General features: G+C 43.0%; 1 protein-coding gene across 1 annotated transcript in view; it reads left to right on the top strand.

The window, feature by feature from the left end:
• The first annotated feature begins 660 nt into the window (after nucleotides 1-660).
• The window catches only part of Tdrd10 (tudor domain containing 10), a 35,454-nt gene continuing 19,749 nt past the window's right edge, over nucleotides 661-16,365 (top strand). The window contains exons 1-2 of the mRNA XM_020166139.1: nucleotides 661-742; nucleotides 6,538-6,596. Of these exons, the coding sequence (XP_020021728.1) occupies nucleotides 661-742; nucleotides 6,538-6,596 (141 nt within the window). The remainder of the gene's footprint in view (nucleotides 743-6,537; nucleotides 6,597-16,365) is intronic.

Raw genomic sequence — 16,365 nt, 5'->3', positions numbered from 1 at the left:
ACGTGCGCCGCCAAAGCTACAGAGGAAGCCGACCTCGGCTTCCCACCGGGCCAAGCGCGCCTCGTCCACTCACTCCACTGGCCTCTTTCTAAACGCACGGCATGTTTTTGTTGGTGGTGGGTTGTCTACTAAAGTAGAATCAGGCGCAGGGCCGCGCTCGCTAGTTCCCGCGCTCGCTCCGTCACTCTCCCGAGGAGCACCGCCTCCGCGTCACGGGGCCGGCCGCGGATTGGCTGAAGACGCTCCACCCCGCCCCGCAGGCTCTCAGGGGCGGAGCGCGGAGGAAGAAGGCGTGAAGGCGTGGTGCAGCGGTCGGAGTGGACGCACTGTGTTGGGAGACGAGTTACTTTTTGCTGGGTCTTCGAGCACGGTGGTCCGCGGTTGGGAGGAATTGTGGGAGTTTCCCTCATTCCTACTCTGGGGTGGGAGGGCGCGCTGTTAGCCCGGGGGCTTGTGGCTTGCTGAGCCAGGTGGGAAGGAGCGGGAGTCTGTGCAGTTGGGGAGCATTTTGTGCGGCACCCTGCGGCTCTTGGCGTCAGGAGACGCCATTGTTAGCACCCCACCCCATACACAGTGTGCTTTTACTTTAAAAAACTAGGCTTAAACTTAATTTATGTAACAAGTCTTTCCTTTAAAAAACTAAGTGTGTTGCAGGGGCTTATGCAACACGTTCTAAATCCTCATGCAAGCCGTGCAAACGGGGTCCCCGCCACCTTTGACTTCACCGTGTGGGTGGTGGGTGGTGAGGCTCAAAGGCGGAAGTAATGCCGCCCACACTGACCATACTTGAAAATGAGTGTTGCCTTTATAAAATAAAAAAACACTGTTGAGCTATCATTTACACACCATAAATTTTAATTGTGAGCCTAGTGAGTTTTTAATATACTTAGTATGTTTACAATTGCAACAATCTAATTTTAAAACATGTCCACCCCACGAGTGTCCATTTGGAGGGGGGAGGTGGCCCAAACAATGTATACAAGTGAGTAAATGTAAAAACGATGAAATAAAATAAAAATAAATAATAAAATTTAAGAAAGTGTCCGTTAGCAGTCAACCCACATTCCCCTCTCCCTCAGGCTAACCCTAAGCAGAGTTAATTACTGTTTCTACCCATTTGTCTGTTCTGGAAGTTTCATGTAACTGGAATCATAGCAGTATTTGGTCTTTCGTTTCTGTCTTCTTTCCCTAGCATCCTTTTTGAGATTGATCCACTTTGTAGCATGCATTGGCACGTCATTCCTTTTGGATTTCCCAGTAATATTCCAATGTATGGGTATACCACATTTTATTTGTTCATTGATGATGCACATTTGGATTATTTTCACTTTTGGCTATTATAAACAATGCTGTTAAGAATATTTGTGAATATATCCTTGGGTGGAGTGGAACCGCTGGATCACAGGGTACTTCACTGTTTAACTTTTTAAAAACTCTTTCCAAAGTGGTTGCACCATTTTATACAACCAATAACATGAGAGTTCCTAATTCTTTACATCCTGGACACTTGCTTTAGTCTTTTTTTTTTTTGGGGGGGGAACTTATATAGCCATTCTAGAGGGTATGAAATGGGAACATTGTTTTGTTTGTTTTTGGTGGCACTGGGGTTTTTGATTTCAAGGTTTCAGACTTGACAAGCAGGCGTTTTACTGTTTGAGCCACACCTCCAGTCCATTTTGCTTTAGTAATTTTTTTTGATAGCACTGGGGTTTGAACTCAGGGCCTCACGCTTGCTAGGCAGGCGCTCTATTGCTTGAGCCACTCCACCAGCCCTGCTCTAGTTATTTTGGAGATGGGGGGGTGTCTCTGGAACTATTTGCCCAGGCTGGCCTCCAACTGTGATCCTCCTGATCTCAGCCTCCCAAGTAGCTAGGATTACAGGTGTGAGATTTTTTGCATTCCCTTATGGCTAAAGATGTGAAACATCTTGTCTGTGCTTATTGGCCACTTGTATATGGTATTTTTTGCAGAAATGTCCATCAAATCCTTTGCCCACTTTTGAATGAGTTTTTCTTCTTTACATCTTTTAAAAAGCACAAATAAAATACTTCTCCAGACCAAACAGTAGATTCAAAGGAAGTTGAGGACTTTGGAGTCATACAGTTGGGACTGAAAAAGACAGGCTTCTCCATTTGTAGCACAGATTCGTCTCTGAGCCTCCAGAACTTAAGGTGTAAAAGGCGTAATAATGCCACTTTCTTAGAGTTTCACTGGGGAGTAAGAATGTGTACTGTAACATCTGCAGGCCAGGAAATGCATCTTTGAAAGGTTTTGACTGGACCTTTACTGGGAGGTCTTGGTGCCTGCCCTCTTCTGGGAGTCCATGTATACTTTTAGAAAAAAAGTGCGAGAGCACACAAGGGAGTGGTGAGGATAGGTAAGACACCTAAAAAATTAGCTAGCATTTGTTGCCCTTAACGCAGAGAAACTAAAGCAGATACCTTAAAAGCAACTGAGGCCAATAGGAAAAGGGGACCAGGAACTAGAGAAAAGGTGAGATCAAAAAGAATTAACCTAGAAGGTAACACACACGCACAGGAAATTAATGTGAGTCAACTCCCTGTATAGCTATCCTTATCTCAACCAGCAAAAATCCTTGTTCCTTCCTATTATGGCTTATGCTCTCTCTACAACAAAATTAGAAATAAGAGCAAAATAGTTTCTACTGGGTATTGAGGGGGTGGGTGGGAGAGGGAGGGGGCGGAGTGGGTGGTAAGGGAGGGGGTGGGGGCAGGGGGGAGAAATGACCCAAGCCTTGTATGCACATATGAATAATAAAAATAAATAAATAAAGGGAAATGTAATCCAAAAAAAAAAAAAAAAAGAAGTTACTAGGAATTGGAACTAGCATTCTACAGCCCATAAACCTCTAGGGTTTTATTCATCCATCTCTAAGCCTTTTAATTATCTTAACCACTTTTAGTTTTATTTAGATTTATTTTCAGTTAAAAGAGTTGTTTTCTCCCACAGCTGGGAACAATTTAGAGAAAGCTGTTTGTTTTAATATTTAATGTTTTAATATATATGTGCTACTTTGACAGCCGTCTTATCTGTAGGAATAGAATGAAGATTTTGGAGTCATGGGCCTGAGTTGCTTTTATAATTTTTAGCAAATCATCTGATGTCCTTGAACTTTGGTTTTCCCATTTGTATGATAGGAGGATAGGCTGGGGGTGTGACTCTGGCAGAGCATGTGCTTAACCCTGGGTTTGATCCCCAGTACCACAAAAACAAACAAAAAGATAATACTCCACAGTACAGTCGTAGGAAGGTGCCAGTGAAAGCCATAACAATAAGCACAATGGCTACCATTGATTAAGGTCTTAATGTATGACAAAGCTCTAAGTGCCACATTTCACTTCACCCTTGTAATCTGTGATATAGGTGTTTTGATTCCCATCTTATAGACAACACTTGCACTGGACACAGCTGCATCTGTCTTAGCTCCCCAGACCCTTTTCTCACAGGCCAGCCACTGTGCAGAAGTGTGTGAGGGTTTGAAGTTGCTTCTGGGACCTGTGTTAGTTTTCTGTTTGCTGCTGTTACAAGTTACCACAAAATTGTGGCTTAAACAATACACATATTATCTTACAGTTCTGTAGGTCAGAAATCTGATGTATGTATCACTGGGCTAAAATTAAGATGTAAGACTGTATTCCTTCTGGAGGCTCTTGGTTGAATCCCATTCTTTGCCTTTTCCAGCCACATTCCTTGGCTGTTGGCCACTCCTCTGTCTTCAAAGCCAGCACCAGTAGTGGAGTCCTAGTCGTTTTACATCTTCCACTTTAATCTTGCTTCTGTCTTCGAATCTTTCTCTGACCCTCTCTTCTACTTTCCAAGACCCCTGTGATTACATTGGTCCATCCAGAGAATTTGTTTTAAGGTCAGCTGATTGCTAGTCTTTATTCTCCTTGGTTTAAAACCTAATATATCCATAGATCTTGGGGATTAGGGTGTGGACCACTTGCATGGCGGGGGTTGGGGGCCTGTTATCCTGCCTACCATAGTACCTATTGAGTGGCTATGTGATGGTGATACTCTGGCATACTTCTAACTGTGACTGCTTGGCTTTGCAGGAGGTTTTGTTAAGACAGCAACTGCAGCATGTAAGTCCCTTCCCTTTGCTGATAAGAAACCCTCCCTCCATCCCAGCCTTCTCTTTTTCTTCCTGTCTCACAATGTCCAGAGCTAAAGAATCCTTCAGCATCTCACATTTAGGACTCTAACCTTAAATGTGCTGTGGATGATTAAAAGGCCCAGGGAGAGCTTCCTGGCTGGGAAGCTGACTCTGGGAGGAGGAATGGAAGTCCTTGGTCAGGAAGAGACTTTCTTTCATGCCCAGCCTGTACTCCCTTCTGTCTGAGTCTGGGTTTGGGGGCTGCAGTGCTAACACCTGTGTTTGACAGGTCCTGGAGCAGCCATGCCTTCCTACCTTCTACTAAACTGTTTGGGAGGAATAGAGTGTTGGAAGAGCAGAAATTCCCTGGTGAGTAAGCCTGGGGTGTTGGTACTGGGATCTGTACTCTGTAATCTGGATCCGTTACTGTGCCCAGTGCACCTGTTTTAAGAGTGAGACTTGGAGTCTGCCTGGACTGTGCCCTTCCTGCAGTCAGTCCTGCGCTTCCTTTTACATGTGGTACCTCCCTTGCCACCGCTGTGGTGCAGGCCTCACTATGGTGTGTACTGGCTGTTCATGCTGCACACAGTTTTGTTCTTACTTGCCCTTGACCATCTCCACAGTGGTCTTTCTAACACCCAGAAGAATTGATGTCACCTCTGTGGTTAAGTCCTTCTCCCACATCTCCCAGCCAGTGGGATGAGCTATCTCCACTATGGCACAGCTTTCCTCAGTGTCATGACTGGGCCTGGCCTGCCTCTCTAGGGTCATATCTCATCACTTACCCACCCCCAGAAAGCATGTGATCCGGCCATTCCTGACTCCATGCAGTTTCCCCAGTGGGCCTAGTTTATTTGGCTTTCCATACGCTTGTATGTGCTCTTCCCTCTGCCTGGATTCCCTTTAGCCTTCCCCCTCTCTCTCAGCTTGATGTAACTGAGGGAGGTACAATTCCAGTGGTCCTGAAGCACTTTCTAGTACCTCACTGATAGCCTGGATTCCCCAAGTCACTCTATCCCCGCAACATGATCTCCTTCCTTGAGGCAGCAATATGCATGGCCAGCACTTGTGCCTGGACTACTCTGAACATGGATGAGCATTTGCTGAGGGATTGAGCAAGGTGTCACCACTCAGTGTTTCTAAGGGGAAGAGGTGGGGGTTACGTGTGTGCAAATGCTTTTTTTCTTTAAATGTTTTTTTAAGATAAATTTTATTGTGTATATTTAAGGTATATAACGTTATAAGATATATGTAGTAAAATAGTGAACAGCAGTGGAACACATTAACGTATGTGTCATTTCACAGTTACCCATTTTCTACCCCCGAGGCAAGAACAGATGTACTCATTTAGCCAAAATTCTGAAGTCAGTATGTTATTGTGAACTATAGTCTCCACGTTGTACTATACATCTTCCCACTTGTTCATTCTGCTCATTTGCTACTTTGCATATTTTTTGTGTGTGTGTGTGACTGTCACTGGGGTTTGAACTCAGGGTACTTGCTAGGCAGGCACTGTACTACTTAAGCTATGTCCGCAGCCCTTTTTGCTTTAGTAGCCTTATGGTTGGTTTTTTTTTTTTTTTTTTTCCAGTACTGGGGTTTGAACTCAGGGCTTCATGCTTATTAGGCAGGTACTCTACTACTTGAGCTCCTCCACCAGCCCCACTACTTTGTATCTTGTGACCTCCTTCCCCTAAACCCTGACCCTGGTCGCCACTGTTTTGTTCTCTATATCTTTGACCTTTGATCTCCCATGTAAGCGAGATCATGAAATAGTTTTCTTTCTATGCCTGGTTTATTTCACTTAGCATAATGTTCTCCAGGTCCATCCATGTTGTGGCAAATGGTATGATCACCCATTTTTCTTGAATCTTTTTTTTTTTGACCGTACTGGGGTTTGAATTCAGGACCTCACGCTTACTAGGCAGGTACTCTACCACTTGAGCTACTCCACTAGCCCTCTCTCACCTCCTTTTCTTAAGGCAGAATAATATCTGTGTATGTATGTGTGTGTGCGTGAGAGAGAGAAGGAGACGGAAAGAGGGAGGAAGGAAGGAGAGTGTTTATCCATTCATTCATTAATGGACACCTGGTTTTTTCCCCTACCTTGGCTATTGTGAATAGTACTGCCTTAAACATGGGAGTGCAATTATCTCTAGGAGGTGGTGTTTCTGTTTCCTTTGGTATGGACTAAGAAGAGGGATTTCTGGGGCTGTGTAAATTTTATTTTAACATTGGAGGAAATGAGTCACTTATCACCTGTTCCAACTCCTCTAAATCCTCTAACCTTATGCCTGCTTTTTCTCTTTCTTTTTCTCTGGTGCCGGGGATTAAACCCAGGCCTCATGCATGCCAGGCAAATGCACTATCACTGAGCTGTACCTGTGGTCCAGCTTTTTCAATTCTGTTTTTCTTCTCAGGCCTGAAGAAGAGAGAGACTGAGGTGTATGTGGGCAATCTTCCACTGGATGTGTCTGAGGTATTCCTTGTACCCTATGATAACTGTTGCTTACTTCCTTCCCTTTCCCAGTATGCCTCACTAACCTGCTAGTAACCTAATCAGTTTCTGAAGACATCTGAGTTATGAAGGTGCATGTAGTCCTACTAGTTGGTGGCCAGGGTGACCAATGGTGACAGTTTGCCTTGTACTTTCCCAGTTCCAACACCAAAATCAAAAACTGTGCCCTGAATGGATAGTCCCTTGCTTATCTGAGTCCACCTGCATGGTTGTTTAGCCTGCTTGTCACTTTGGATAAAGGGCCTGAGGTGAGATAGCTTCTTTTTGAGAAGGGGCCTTGTTAGGGCTCAACTGTTGATCTTTGACATAGGGAGCAGTCTGATCTCAGCTCAAACACTATAATGGAGTGTTTGAAATGAACCAGCTTGGTCACTGGGCTGTGTCAGTGGACTTCGAGAGTACAACATAATAAGTTGTATTTTCTACTTTAAGAATCTTACTGTCTATTTGGAGAGATGAGACCAACAAACCTGAAATAATTATAGAATAGAAAATCTGGGTATATGGTTCACACCTATTATCCCAGCATTTGGGAGGCTGAAGTAGGAGGATTGTGAGTTTGAGGCCAGGCTAGGCTACATAAGGAGACCCTGTCCAACAACAACAACAAAACCCCAAAAGGACAATATGAGTACTTAAATTCTGTACTAAGTGCGTTTGAAGTACGATGAAAGGAAAATGAAAGTGCAATCTGTTGAAGAAGCATCCTTAAGCTCCTTTTTCCACATCTGTTACATGCAAAATATTGTGTCCAAGCTTCAGCATGCACAAAAATAAATAACCTAGTCCTTGCACTCAAGTTGCTTAATCTTGGAAGAAGGATGAGAGAAGCTAACCTTTGTGGAGCCCTGTCTTAAGACCATTTTGTGTTGCTATAATGAAATACTAGAGACTGGGTACTTTACAAGGAAGAGGTTTTCATTTTGACTCACAATTTGGACGCTGAGAAGTCCAAGGTAGGGTGACTACATCTGTCCAGGGGCCTCAGCTATGTCATAACTTGGTGGATGATATGCGGCAGAATCGTGCATGACTGTAGTGAGCCCAAAGCATGGGGTGGCCTTACTTTATGACAACCCTAACTTAACTGCTTTGAGAGGGGCATTAATTCCTGCCGACCTAATTATTTCTCTCTAAGCCCCTCATCTTAAAAGTTCCACCACTTCTCAATACCATTGTATCGCATACCAAGCTTCTAACACATGAGTGTTTAAGAAACAAAGCATGGCAACCTCCTACTGTGTGTCAGATGTTATTAAACAGTTACAGTCTTCTCTGTCCAAGTTGCTTTTTATTTCTTTACACCACTTGCTATACTTTCTCTATCAGGCATAGTCCAGGATATAGACTAAATGTTTCCCTTAGTAAACTGCTGTTCGGATTCTGGGTGGTAGGTGGTATCCCCATTTTGGGGATGAGGCACCCAAGGCTCTGAGAAGTCAAATCTCTGGGCCAACAACAAAAACCAAGTGAGTGGTCAGCCAAGAGTTGAATCCAGGTCCAATTCTCCCATGTTCTTTGCCTTATACCAAACCACAAAACTGATAAGAAATGGAAATAACTCATCATCACAGCAGATGGACCTATTATGTTTTACTTGACATAGAGAGAAGAAAATGGCATTGGTGTACGGAGAACTAAGTAATTCCTCTTGACTCAGTAAATTCAGTCATAATCAAGGGGGCTTTTTGGGGGGTGTCTTAGCACCTGGTAGAAGAGAGTATTACGGCTGGTTCCCCTTCCCCATCTTGGTAGACTGGGACAGCCTGTTACTTTCGAGAGAAGTGAGCAGAGGAGCTCCTGCAGAGCTCATTTCAGAGTGTAGCACCTAGGGCTTGCTCAGCCATGATGTCCTGCACTGTGGTGGAGGGGGAGGCACTGGTCTCTGTTTTCTTCATGGAGAGCAGCCACCTTCCCCATGGTGCTTTCTTCAACTCATGAATTCAGACTATCCTCACAGGTGTAGGAAAGACCTGATCTGTACTTAAAGAAGTGGGACATAAAGTGAACTTTGTGATTATAGCATTTTAATTCCCTGTTAAGAACTGTGAAGTGTCTGAGACTTTACCCTACTTGCAAACTAACAAAACAGTCTGCAGCTGGTAGAGTACATGAATCTTGGACTAGAGTTGAAGGATGACTTGTTACAGCAGTAATGGTAGCCAGTGTTTAAAAATCTTTTTACTGTACTAATACTCCTTTTTGAGATAAAGTTCACATGCCACCAAATATACCAGGTACCATTAAAATGTCTACTTCAGTGGTTTTTTTAGTGTTTTCACCAGTTTTACCTCATAGTTCAGAACATTTTCATTACCCCCCCAAATAAACTGTTCCCATTAGCGGTTATTCTTCCCCTTCATTTCATATAAGTAGAATCAACAATATGTAGAATTTTGTGTTTCATTTCAGTTAGTGTAATGTTTTAAGGGCTTATGTAATAATGTGTTTTAGTACTTCATTCCTGTTTATGAATAGTACTTCTTATGGATAAAATACATTTTGTTTGTTCTTTCATCAGTTAGTGGACATTTTTAGGTTATTTCTACTTTTTGACTATTACGAGTAATGCTGATAGGATTATTAGTGTACAATTTTTTGCCTAGATGTTTGTTCCAGTTCTCTTATAATATAGAATTAAAAAAATAGATGGATGGTAACCACCAGTATTGTTCAGAATAATTAAAGAAGATACTGGGAACTAAAAGTTAAATAAAACTATGTGAAAATTTTTTTTTTTTTTTTTTTTGGTGAGACTGAGGTTTGGGCTCAGGGATTCATGTTTGCAAAGCAGGCACTGTAGTGCTTGAGCTACACCTCCAGTCCATTTTGCTCTGGTTATTTTAAAGATGGGGGTTTCGCAAAGTATTTACCTGGACTGGCCTTGATCCGTCCGATCTCATCCTCCCCAGTAACTAGGATTATAGGAGTCACCAGTGTCTGGGAAAAACTCTGGTATATATGAATTGAAATCCATAGGATGGCATGACTGTTTTTTTTCTTTAAAAGACACTGATCTTCTACTCTGTCCATGGAAACACCGTGGAGCTTAACAACCCAGTTTGTGTTCTTCTCTCCTAAAGGAAACCATGGTCTTCTAGAGAAATGGCTGATGCTTGGTCTGGTGCTGTTATGGCAGAAATCCATCAAAGTCTGATGTGGTTCCATTGACAGGACAGAGGAGGCTTTATTTAGAGGTGGAGGTTGTGTTTCTTGGAGATATGTGCTGAAATGTTTGCAGGTGAAGCAATGTGGTGATGGAGATTTATTTCAGAATAGCCTAGTGGTAGGGAGAGGATATGATGGAATGGGAATGGTCACGAGTTGAGAATTATTGAGGCCGAATGATAGATGATAGGGATTTACAGTTCTGTTTTCTATATTTTTACTTATGTTTGAAAGTTTCCAAAGAAAAACACACAGGAACAAGAAAAGAGGAGCTCCCACAGGCCAAAGATGGGACAAATTGAGCATCAAAAATGTTGGTTAGCTAGGTGCTGGTGGCTCACACCTGTAACCCTAGCTTCTTGGGAAGTCGAAATTGGGGAGGATCATGGTTTAAAGCCAGTCCATGCAAATAGTTTCAGAGATCCCATGTCCAAAATAACGAGAGGAAAATGTACTGGAGGTGTGGCTCAAGTGGTAGGGTGCCTGCTTTGCAAGTGCAGATCCCTGAGTTCAAACCCCATTCCTGTCCCTCCTCCAAGAAAAATGCTGGCTATATTTCATTAAAACTTAAATTGATGATTTTAAAGAAATAATAACTTGTAGTGATACCTAAAGAAAGAGAAATAAACCTACTGGTCATGATTGAATATCAAAGATAATATATTAATATAAATCTTGATAATTAAAGGAAAAGAATAAATATCATACCTTATTTTCAGGACAAACCCTAGTAAAATGAAAGTTCTCTCTCTGTCTCTTTCTCTGCCTTTCTTTTTGTATGTGGTACTAGTGTTTGAATTCAGGGCCTCCCTCTGGCTAAGTAGGTACTCTGCCACATAAGCCACATTCCCAGGTCTCTGTGTCTTAGCTACTTTTCCAGATAGGGCCTTACACTTCTTGATTTGGCTGGCCTCAGACTGCAGTCCTACCTCTGCCTCCTGCATAGCTGGCATTATAGGAGTTAATCACCATGCTCAGCTTGTTTGTTGAGATGGGGCCATGTTAACTTTTTTGCCAGGGCTGGCTTCAAGCCACAGTCCTCCAGATCTCTACCTCCAAGTATGTGGGATTGCAGGTGTGAGCCCCTGAGCTGGCCAAGAGAAAGTTATTTATAAAAGAATTCTAGCTCAAAAATGCAGACAAAAATGATAGAATTGGAAAACCATTTTGCAAACCCACAACAAGATGCCTGTTTGAAACAGCAGTTATCTGAGCACATTTTATTCATTAGGTAAGATATTGATGGATAGCTTCTCAGTGGAGGGAAAAGGTTGGCATCATCTGAACTTGCTTATTAATTTCAGCATCACTGAAAGTGAGACAACCAGATGTAACCTCCTGAGTGATGTGTGAAAATGACCATGCCATCTCTAAAGTATTCTAGCAAAACGCAACAAAACAAATATATAGCTAATCAAGCTGTATGGCTAATTTCTAGTCTAAAGGAGATACAGGACCTAGGAGAGTAGGTAAGTACTGCCTCTTGTCTGTAGGATAGCTGACATGGTTTCCACAACAAGTCAAAGTCATGGAAAAACTAAAGTAGATGATCTGGTAGAGGCTTAAAGATATTTCAGAGAGACTTAAGAGAAGTGATAACCAGATATCATGAGTAGACCTGTTTTTTACCCTGACTTGGACAAAACAACCATAAGGTATTTTTGAGACAATTGGTGAAATTTGCCTAATGATAACTTACTGTTCAGACTGTGTGTGGTGGCTCATACCTATAATTCAGCTACTTAGGAGATGGAGATCAGGAGGATCACAGTTTGAGGATCAGGCAGAAAGTTAGCCAGACGTCATCTCAACCAGTAAGCTCTAGTGTGCATCTGTCCTTCCAGTTATGTGGGGAGCATAAATAGGAGAGTCAAGCTCCAGGCCAGGCCAGGCAAAAAATGTGCAACCCTATTCAAAATATAACTATTGCAGAAAGGGCTGGCCATGTGGCTAAAGGGGTAGAGCACCAGCCTAGCAGTCATAAGGCCCTAAGTTAAAACCCAGTACTGTGAAAAAAGGAAGATATTATTGTTCATTTTCTTTGTTTGTTAATGGCATGTGTCAACATAAGAAGTTCTTTGTTTTGTGTTGTGCACTGAAGTATGTAATGTAAGGGTGAAATGACACAGTGCCTGGGATTTACTGTAAGACACCAACCAACAAGCAAGAGGTGGAGAGAGAGGTGAAGCAGTTGTGGCGGAACAGTGGCAGTTGTTGACACTTGGCGAGGGGCTTGCAGGGGGGTCATCGTACTGTCTACTCCTGGGCATGTTTGAGATGTTTTGTGACAAGATGTTAGCCCTAGCCAGAATCCAGCTACTTCCCATCACACCTACTGCTCTCAAGCCACTGTCACCTCACCTGGATGACTGCTGTTGGCGTCAGCTTATTTGCCTTCTGCCTAATTTCCCCCTTTAGTTTAATTTTAACACAGCGGCTGAAGTGGTCCTGTAAAATGGTCAGCAGAGCCTGGCACCCTTTACTCAGAGCCTCCAGTGCTTCCTTTGCTCAGGAAGAATGGGGCATGAGCAGCTCCTCTGTGCCTGCTTGTTCTCTGACTTCCCTGCAGTCCCACTGGCTCCTTGTTGGACTACCAGCCTGCTGTAGGGCCTTTGCCCCTGCTGTGCCCTCTGCTTACCATGCTGTTTCCAGGGGTTATTTTCATGGGAGCGTCCTCCCTGGCTCTTCTCTCTAGCTTGTAGCCCCCACTCTACCTATTCTCACCTACTTTATCTTATCACTTACCATCTTACTTCACTTATTCTTTATTGATTGTCTTCAAAGAAGATAAGCCCAGTAAGGGAGGGATTTTATTTATCTCTTCTCTTTTCCCTCTCCTTTCCCCTCCCAGATCTTAATTGGCTTTATCTGTAATTCTAGAATTGGGCTGCAGCTTGGACCAAAAATATTCTGCCTACTCTTTTTGCTGTGCCTAAAACATACTGCAGCGCAGAGTAAGCACGTAATAAATATTTGTTGCATGAAGGGATGGAAGGAGGTAGAGACAGTACATAGACCATAAGGATGTTAGTGATGACGGAGAGTACGGAATGGTTGTAACAGGTGGAGGACATGAGGCCAAAGACACTGTGTATGCAAGTATTAAGAAGAGAGCTAGTAGAGCTCATTTGCATGCTGGTCCAGTGGAAAGGAGAACTGATGCAAGAGAGAGGAGACTGCTCAGCAGCAGAGGCCTTGAGAAGGTGCAAGGGAAGATACTGGGCACAAGGACAGGTCTACGAAGAGGGGTGATTCTGGACACATCGAGAAGGTGGAAATTCCCTTTTGGTTGCTTCTCTTTTCTCAGTGAAATCAGAATCAGGGTTATCAGCTGAGGCTGGAAGAGTACATGAAAGGTGTGTGCAGTTTTGTTCAAGAGAGTGGGATGCTGATAATGAGAACTAGATGTTGGGAATGCTGAGAGGTGTCTCACAAGTCAGGGTGATGGCTATTTGAAGAAGACAGCAGGGACATTGAGGCTGGGAGTCAGGGAGAATGCAGAGTGGAGAAAGGGCAGAGCTGGAGGGTTTTAGGAGGGCGGTGTAGTGGCAGGCTTTGAGGACTCCAGCCCATGGAAGGGAGTTAGAGAGCTAAAAATGTGAGCAGAAAAGATCAGAGAGGATCATTGTACTGCTGAGCACAATGGCTCATGTCTGCAATCCCAGCTACTCGAGAGGTGGAGGGAGAGCAAGGCCAACCTAGGTAAAAGGTTAGTAAGACCCCATCTCAAACAATAAAAAGCTGGGCGTGGTGTTGTGCACCTGTCATCCCAGCTATGCAGGGAAGCACAAATAGGATTTCGGTCCAGGCGTAATATCTCAAAAATATCCAACATAAAAAAAACATGCCGGAGGCATGGTTCAAGTGGTAGAGTGCTTGCCAAGCCAGCACAAGGCCCTGATCAACACCAAAAGAAAAAGAAAAAAGGCAGGGTTTGAAGTTGCCATCAAGGGTGGCCATGATCATTGGCAATGACAAGGGCTAGCGTATGCTCTAGCAAACAGGGTGCTGAGATGAGGGTGTTGTAGCTTCTGTTCTCTATGTGCTCCTGCCTGTGGCTTGTTTTTATTTTTCCACAAAATTTAAAACATATTCAAGCCAGGTGCTGGTGGCTCATGCCTGTAATTTTAGCTACTTGGGAGGCTGAGATTGAAAGGATTGTGGTTCAAGGCCAGTTTGGGAAAATAGTTCTTGAGACCCCCCATCTCCGAAATAAGAGCAAAATGGACTGGAGGTGTGGCTCATACGGTAGAGTCTCTGCTTTGCAAGCTCAAAGCCCTGTGTTTAAACCCGGTTCCACCAAAAAGAAAACGAGCAAACAAAACCCCACACATTCCTGTTGGCCCATGCAGCTCTGGTTAGTTTTACAATATTCTAGCACTGTGTGTTTACTTACCAGTAGACATTTCAAGGCTTTGCTTGTACCATATGAAGTTACTGAATTTTGGACTACTTTTTTTTGCCTGCAAAAGCCTCAGTTTCACATGGTTCAGACATACATTGTCCAGTTTTTGCTACTTCAAACAGTTTTGGTGAAGTTGCTTGTGCATGTGTCTGTGTGCATATGTGTGTGTCTAGAGCCTGTCTTAGATATACCACCTCAGGCCACACAGTACACACAGCTTGACCAGGAGGCTGGTATGGCTTGCACTCCCACCAAGGCTTGATGTTTTCTAGCATAAATTGTTGCTGATCTGATGGGTGCGAGATGATTTAGTACACAGGTAACCACAGTAACCTCCCACCTGTCTGGCACAAAGCCAGTGGCTCATAAATGCAAGTGCTATAATTAACAGCAGGCTATAGATCCCTTACTCATTATAGTTGGTGGTGATTGACTAAAAAGGATGTATTGTTACATGAAACAGGTTATGAAGCAAGAAGGTACAGCAGTAGCCATGATCTTCATAGGAGATGTGCCTTGCTCATATTTTGTAGGTAGAATAATGGATGATACTTCTGTTTTGCTTCTCTGCATTTTTTATATTTCTACAATAAGCATTAATGTTTTTATAATTAAAAAATCCTAATAAGTTATTTTCATTATTTAAAATGAGATGTAAATGAGTCCCTATGGGGCATGAAGCAATTTTAGCTTAATTTGCCAAGCCTTCTGTCAAATCTATAATCAATTAAAAAATTAAACTATTAAGGAGCATAACAGAAAATGTCAGTTAGGGCCTGCCTTCAGAGTTGAGGGATTCCTAATGATAACTATCAACAATAGTGTCTGCTTTTGGGATACCCACACTGATAACTGTGACTGGAATTTTTCGAGGGTTTTTCTTTTTTGGTATATGTATGTGTGTTGGGGAATAGAGGAGGATTCTTCTCTGACACACAGCACATTTTCTGAAAATGTGCTTCCCAAATCTGCTAGATGTCATGGAACAGGAGTTTTTGACTTTGGCTGTATATTAATATCTGGGGAGCTTTTATAATGTATCGATGCTTTAGTCCCAAACTCTTCTTTCTGATTTTGCTTATCTGCAGGGGTGGCAGGGGGGGAGGGGGGAAAGAAGAAGGGAGGAGAATGGGAGGCATCATATTAGTAGCTAAAAAAGAAAAAAAAGGAACTTCACAACTGAATCTTGACTGCAGTCAGAACTGGGAACTATTGTTAGAGAACAAGGGTTGGCAAATTTGCTGTAAAAGATAACAATTTTTTTCTTTCTTTTTTTCTTTCATGGTACTGGGGCTTAAACTCAATGCCTCAGGCTTGCTAGGCAGGTGTTCTACCCCTTGAGCCAAGCCCCTAGTCCTTTTTACTTCAGTTTATTTTTCAGGTAGGATCTCACGCTTCTGCCCAAGGCTGGAGCTGGCCTCAGCCATCTCCATTACAAGTAGCAAAAACATTTTGTGTGTGTGTGTGTGTGTGTGGCACTGGGATTTGAACTCAGGGCCTCATGCTTGCAGTGCTGGTGTTCTTACCACTTGAGCCACTGCACCACCCTTTTTTTGTGGTGTTTTTTTTTTTTTCTGAGATAGGGTCTCGGATACTATTTGCCTGGGGCTGGCTTCCAGCTTCTATCCTAATCTCTGCCTCCTGAGTAGCTAAGATTACAGGTGTGAGCCACCAGCACCCAGCTACAGATAGTCAATATTTTATGCTTTGAATGTCGTGTGCTTCTGTTGCAAATACTCAGCTCTGCCAGTGTAGAGTAAAAGTAAATGTGCTTGACTGTTTCAATGACACTTTATTAATTCTAAAAAGATTAGGCTGGATTTGGCCCTACATTGTAGTTTCCTGATGCCTGCTAAACAAAGTAGCGAAAATACTCGTTTTTTATTTTATTTTAATAATGGTAAAACTTGAGACAAAACTATAAGAATCATTTTTTTGTTTTTGTTTTATTTGAGACAGGGTCTCAACATGTAGACCAGACTAGCCTCAAACTCACAGTCCTCCTGCCTCCATCTCCCAAGTGCTGGGCTTGTAGGCATGCACCACCATATCTGGCAAACTTACGGTTTTGCATGACATAATGGAGAGAAAGTAGGATTTGAAGTTAGAAGCCCTGAATGAAAATTCTAATTGTAATCTTAGGGAAGCCACTTAATC

The sequence above is a fragment of the Castor canadensis genome, chromosome 11 (assembly GCF_047511655.1).
Source record: "Castor canadensis chromosome 11, mCasCan1.hap1v2, whole genome shotgun sequence".
Lineage (NCBI taxonomy): Eukaryota > Metazoa > Chordata > Mammalia > Rodentia > Castoridae > Castor > Castor canadensis.
The sequence above is the reverse complement of the archived record's forward strand: the minus strand, read 5'-3'. Positions and strand labels throughout refer to the sequence as shown.